Here is a 6,531-nt window from a genome sequence, read left to right as displayed (position 1 = left end):
ACGTGTTTTTATTCACGCAAACCTTTAGTAGATCGGGCCCTAAGTATCTTGACTGCATGAAAACTTCTGTTAAAGTGATTTAGATTTATTTTTTTCTATTATTAACCAAAACCTCCAGACTGATCACATGCAAGCCCACTTGGTCACATGTATAAATATAATGTATGTACATGCAAACCGTTAAAAAATTATGCAGAAAAACCTCTAAACACACCTGTGCAGAATGTTTTGTGATGATCAAGTGTCGTATTCTTATATACTGTATATTGAAAATAGAAGAATCTTGAGATGCAGAAAATTATGGATCAGTGAGTGTTTAGTTCTCCACGCCACCCTCACACTCCAACCACCAACACCTCTCAGAGTCCCTCCAGCTAATCAAGTCAAAACTCCTTTGCCAGCATGTCTTTTCTCCCCTCCTAACCTGCTGCCTTGATGCCATTCCTCTGCGAGGACCTGGGTGTGTCAAACCATGATCATTTTACAGGGGTGGCACTGTTACCTGTCGAACAGGCTGATCCACAGCCGCTCCAAGCCAATCTACCTGCCTAAAAGTGCACCTTCCAGGATCCAGGTAATAGGAGGCAGGTAGGGGAGGTGCAGAGGAGGTGGAGCTTGCTGGGACCTCCTCCAGAGGAACAGGGCAGATAAAAGTCCATCACGCAGAGAAGGAAGACACTTAGAGGGACTCGACTCTCCTCTTAGTGTGCTCTGCTGAAACCTTGCTCTCTCTGCCCTTCCTTTTCTCTTTGAATCTTTACCTGTCAAAGGAAAAAATGAGTGTCAGCTACTCATCCACGTACAAGAGCGTGGGAAGCTCAAAGGGTGGAGGTTTCGGCTCAAGCTCAATGAGCGGTGGTTTCAGCGGAGGCTTAATGAGCGGAAGTTCATTTGGCATCGGCGGTGGCAGTAGCGGTGGCACCGTCCGTACATATAGCACAAGATCTGCCTATGGCGGTGGTGGTGGTGGTAAGGCTATGTCCATGAGCAGTGGTGGTAGTTATAGGATGAGCATGGGGGGTGGTGGTGGTGGTTATGGTGGCGGTGGCGGTTATGGAGGTGGTGGCGGTGGCGGTTATGGAGGTGGTGGCGGTGGCGGTTATGGAGGTGGTGGTTATGGTGGCGGTGCTGGTGGTTTTGGCGGTGGTGCTGGTGGTTTTGGCGGTGGTGGCATGTGCGCACCGATTACAAACGTCCAAATCAACCAGAGCCTGCTGTCCCCTCTGAACCTCGAGATCGACCCTCAAATCCAGCATGTCCGAACCCAGGAGAAAGAGCAGATCAAGGGCCTCAACAACCGCTTTGCCAGCTTCATTGACAAGGTAAGAGTCACTTTTCTGTTACAAACTGAGACTAGGGTGTAGAATGAAATAATCTTGGAATTGATGTTGGATGCACAGCACTGATAGAGTTCATTGGTTTGTGCAAGCAAAAAACTGCCATTGAAGGCGACCCCAGGCTCATGAAATATTACACAGCAACTGATCCAACCTGGATAAGCTAAAAGCTGTGCTAGCCCTTACTCTGAAAGCTTATGCTACCAAGCACAATTTTGTGAGAGTGAATTTAAAGTGTGAACTTGGTTGAGTGAGTTGCTCAAAACTGGGAGGTCTCAAACAGTGTGCTGCTCATAGTAAACTTTGCATCAGCTAACTCTTGAAATGAAACCCGACCTGACTGCTCTCTTGGGCCATAATTGATCCAGATGTCAGCTGGTGTACACCGAGAGACAGGAAACACTAGAGTAGTTGGATCCAGTGACACTCGGTTTTCAGGGATCAGGTTATCGCCTACTTCCATGACAGCAAGAACTCACAAGCTTTCAACTGAGATCCTAAAAGAACATGTGCAACTCTTACATTTTCAGTCCACTGACAATTTACAGTATACACTTGTTTGAAATGATGAAGGATCATACACCTAAGGAGATTCATTTACATATCTACCCCGTTTTTATGTTCGATTAAGCAACTCATAAAACCAAGATAAGGGAGCTTCTTAAAGACATAAATGGAAAACAAATCTACCACACCCTGTGAGAGAAAATGCTCCATTAGCGTTTCCACTGAGTGTGCATGCCACGCCTCATCTGTCATCACACAGGGATGATCACACCTGTTCCTTAAAGGTAGACTTCTTGCTATAAAACTGTTCCAATGGTATTACAAAAAATGAGGATTTCAAATGATTTTAACTTAGGAAAATAAAGTGTGTTCTGAACATGTGATTGTCAGTCTTACCTTTAAACCATTGGCACTCAGTTCATGTGATACATAATATCTTCAGGCATGTAGCATTAATTACTGAGGGCTGTGGCAGACAAGTTCACTCAGTGAAAGTATGCATCCTGGGGGCGAGGGAGCGGTAATGTCAGCAGATTGAGGGGAAGGGCACGGCCAAGGTGTGGTGCCTTGGTTGTGCCATACACCTCACCTCCTCTTAAAAACTTAGCCACACAGTCACACCTAAAACGTGGGGACCGGCTCCACCTTCTCTTATGTATAAAGCTGGATGCTGAAGAATTATTGTCTCAGACTGGCATACATTTCTAAAGCTTTTTTCTCAGCAGGTCAGATTTTCAGAAAAAAATGGTCTCATTAGAAATTAACGACACTGTGCAAAGAGACTTAGGACTGGATTTCATCCAGAACATTTCTGCCCTGAGGGTTCTTTCATACAGCAGCTGCCAATATTGCTGTGTGTGTGTGTGTGGGAAAGTCACACAAAGGTGCGGCTCAAAAGATCACCTGAGTGAAGTAAAACAAAGACGACAAACATTTATGTTACCTTGAAGTCAGCATGTCTCATGAATAAAAGTGACACTAAACCAAGTCCAACTTTTTAATCAAGGTGGTGTACTGAAAGTGATCAAATGAAATAAATATTACAGTCACTCTGGTGCAAAATCACAGATTACATCTAGTTTAAAATGCAGGTTTATGGCTGATTAATGGAATAAAGTCATAAATGTACTAAATCAAACCTTTAGCTGTGACTTGACACTGTGACTAACTCGTTGGTTTGTGAGTCCCTCTTTTAAAGAGTTTTGTAGTTTGTAAATTACCATCTATCCAAGTAGATCTATCCTGTTGGATATGCTGAAGATGTAGAAACTTGTAAATCATAGGAAGCCCCACCCTGAAGTCTTCCCTGCAACTTTGTCTAATGTACTCTGAGTAGGTTCATCATTTAAAAACAAGATTTTTTTCTGAAGAAGATTTTTGGTTGGGATCAAAATATTAAGAGAATGTTTAATTATGTAAAAAATCAAGTGAAAAGTAAAGTAATTTTCAAATTGACTTCTATACATCAAGCCCTCTTCTGTCAGGTTGCCCCCTGCTGGCCATAAGAAAGAAGGCATGTTTAAAGCACTTATGAACTTTGTGAAAACAGAGACTAGGGAGCACTTTTTATACACAACCTATGCTTTCCTTAGGAGACAATGTATTAAAGCTGCACAAATCATTTTGCTTTGTAGGTGCGCTTCCTGGAGCAGCAGAACAAAATGCTGGAAACCAAGTGGAGCCTGCTGCAGGACCAGACCACCACCCGCTCCAACATTGACGCCATGTTCGAGGCCTACATCGCCAACCTCCGCAGACAGCTCGACGGGCTCGGCAATGAGAAGGTCAAGCTGGAGGGAGAGTTGAGGAACATGCAGGGATTGGTGGAGGACTTCAAGAACAAGTGAGTTGAAACCTGCACAGATAATCTGCAGTAGTAGAAGAAATGTTTTTCTTTTGGTTAACAGCAGCTGATTATTTTCATCTTTGTGTCAGATATGAAGATGAAATCAACAAGCGCGCAGCTGTGGAGAATGAATTTGTGCTCCTCAAGAAGGTGAGAGTTGATTTATGATGATATATGTCGTCACTCATCCAGTGATACAACTTATTCCTTTCCTCTTGAGCCTTCACTAATGCAGTCCCCTTCTTTGTTTCCTCAGGATGTTGACGGTGCTTACATGAACAAGGTAGAGCTGGAAGCCAAGGTTGATGCCCTTCAAGATGAAATCAACTTCCTCAGAGCTGTCTATGAGGCGGTAAGAAAACCCTTTCTGTTTTTTCACTTGCCTTCTTTCGGTAAACACTAATTTTGCCTACAATAAGAGAGGAAAATGTGGCCCTCATGTACATATAATGGTCCAGTTTTTAAAATGGCATGTATCTCGCAGGAACTGCGTGAGCTCCAGGGACAGATCAAAGACACCTCAGTCATCGTGACGATGGACAACAGCCGTGCCCTGGACATGGACGCCATTGTGGCTGAGGTCAAGGCTCAGTATGAGGACATCGCCAACAAAACCCGTTCTGAGACTGAGATGTGGTACCAGCAGAAGGTAGGTAGAAACCAGCAACTCAAATATGACACATGTCATGAAATAACAATCAAAAGCGGGTTCTTTAACAGCAGACAATATGTTCATTTTCCTTCAGTACCAGGAGATGCAGGCCAATGTAGGTAATGCTGGAGATGACGTCCGCAACACCAAGGCTGAGATCGCTGACATCACCCGTATGATTAGCCGCCTCCAGAATGAGATTGAGGCAGTAAAGGGACAGGTAAAACCCTACATTAAAAACATTTTTAATGGTATTAATCTTATGGTATATATAATCCTTTTGATACCATATCTAACCCTCTGACTTCTCAGCGTGCCAACCTGGAGGCTCAGATCGCTGAGGCTGAGGAGCGCGGGGAGCTGGCTGTCAAGGATGCCAAGGCCCGCTTAAGGGACCTGGAGGATGCCCTGCAGAGAGCCAAACAGGACATGGCCAAACAAGTGCGTGAGTACCAGGAGCTCATGAATGTGAAGCTGGCCCTGGACATTGAGATCGCCACATACAGGAAGCTTCTGGAGGGAGAGGAGTCAAGGTATTGAAAAAAGAAACTTCTTTGAAATAACAAGACATTCAGTCATTGCATGCATTGACTACTTTGTGCAGGAAGAAACCTCAGCAGCTTCAAATAAGTAATGTTATTGCCCTTTCTTGCAGAATTGCAACTGGTGGCGGAAGTGCAACCATCCACGTACAGTCATCAAGCTCCAGCTATGGTATGTGTAAATAAATATAAAAAGTGAAAGTGAGAAAAAAATATTTTTAGCTTAATGCACTTTATTAAAGGAGCATGTGATGTAAGAAGATTAAAATTTCTGTCATTCCATGTGAAACACAGGCGGCGGCGGCGGCGGTGGTGGCGGTGGCGGCGGTGGCGGCGGCATGTCATATGGCGGTGGCGGCGGCATGTCATATGGCGGCGGCAGCAGCAGCATGTCATTTGGCAGCGGCGGTGGCGGATATGGCGGCAGTGGCAGTGGATTTGGAGGCGGAGGCGGATATGGCAGCGGCATGTCCACTGGAGGTGGCAGCATGTCAATAACCCGCACATCAACATCAAAATCATCATCTAGCAGACGTTTCTAAAAGCAGCAGCCGTCCATCTCTACCTTTGTCTTTTTGCCCATTTTCTTGTCCACCTCTTGAACCTCCAACTACTCATTAAAGCTTCCATTACCCCCACCACCTTTGAACATACGGCAGACCCAGGAACATTTGTATTCCACCTTAAACAGCTGGCAAATTGAAGTAATGGCGCAGCTTATTTTGGCATTTAGTTCCTGTGTTGCTCCTCTCTCTATGGCACTGCAACGAGAGTAAGAATTAAAAAAAGAGAAACATAGAGGCAGAGCAATTATCAAACCTGAAATAGAGCAGCAGAGATGCGAGTCGGTCCTCTCTCCTTTAAAAAACGTCAGCCTGGCTGTCTTTTGGTTGCTGGATGTGCTGTCTGGCAGACAAGAGGATACTTGTAGTGTCATGTCAGAAAATCTTTACAAAGCAACATTCACAATGCACACAAAATGACAACAGCAGTTGTAAGATTTGAGCAGGAGGGTGGGATTTTATATATGGTCCAAATTCATAAAACATGCATGGCATGCAACTGTCACATCTATGACACACCTTTCCTGCAATGTCTCCTCTGTTGTCTCACATCTGTCATATTGTTGTGCATTTTAACATCGTAAAGCAAAAGCAGCCCCACTCCACACTATCAAATTTCATTTTTGGGATCTTCTTTTTCTTCTCCTGTTCTGAGAGAAAATGAGCTCTCCACTACAGAAAATCATTGGGTTTCTGAACCTCCTTTACTTCCATTTCCATCCTGAATAGAAAGCAACATGGAAAAGGCTGACTGGGAAAACAGATTTGTCATGAATTTGTACCATCAAATGCTTGGAATAAATCTGATTTCATTTTAACTTTTGCAGTCCTGTTTCTTCTTTTAAGATTTAGTCATGCAATAACTTTAGAACAAATAACTTGTGATTCTAATTGAGGATTTACATACTTTGGGTGATGCTACTATATGTCTGGTGCAATCTTAGTACAGGATGTAATGCAGTTTACAAAGATAAGGATCTGGATTTGGATCTGAGGTTTGTTGAAAATTACAACATCATCATACAAAAAAAGCAAACTTTGTTGAGTCTGTCCTTGAGGGGAGAAGAAAACTAAAGAAATAATT

At 43.8% G+C, this 6,531-nt stretch overlaps 1 protein-coding gene across 1 annotated transcript; it reads left to right on the top strand.

Annotated features, from left to right (window-relative positions):
* Window positions 1-239: 239 nt before the first annotated feature.
* On the top strand, window positions 240-6,265 carry LOC117822095 (keratin, type II cytoskeletal cochleal-like). The gene is made up of 9 exons (XM_034696730.1): window positions 240-1,322; window positions 3,479-3,687; window positions 3,780-3,840; window positions 3,947-4,042; window positions 4,175-4,339; window positions 4,437-4,562; window positions 4,655-4,875; window positions 4,998-5,056; window positions 5,179-6,265. The coding sequence occupies exons 1-9, from the start codon at window positions 777-779 to the stop codon at window positions 5,424-5,426; spliced, it is 1,731 nt and encodes a 576-aa protein (XP_034552621.1). The 5' UTR covers window positions 240-776; the 3' UTR covers window positions 5,427-6,265.
* Window positions 6,266-6,531: the final 266 nt, after the last annotated feature.

This window comes from Notolabrus celidotus, chromosome 11, assembly GCF_009762535.1.
Source record: "Notolabrus celidotus isolate fNotCel1 chromosome 11, fNotCel1.pri, whole genome shotgun sequence".
NCBI lineage: Eukaryota > Metazoa > Chordata > Actinopteri > Labriformes > Labridae > Notolabrus > Notolabrus celidotus.
Note: the sequence above shows the minus strand (reverse complement) of the source record. Positions and strands in the feature narration are given on the sequence as shown.

Bases quoted from the DNA above. Each gene is read 5' to 3' on its own strand.
- LOC117822095 (XM_034696730.1), top strand. From the start codon at position 777: ATGAGTGTCAGCTACTCATCCACGTACAAGAGCGTGGGAAGCTCAAAG. The intron at 4,340-4,436 runs GTAGGTAGAAAC...ATTTTCCTTCAG, and splicing joins AGATGTGGTACCAGCAGAAG to TACCAGGAGATGCAGGCCAA. The intron at 4,876-4,997 runs GTATTGAAAAAA...CCTTTCTTGCAG, and splicing joins CTGGAGGGAGAGGAGTCAAG to AATTGCAACTGGTGGCGGAA.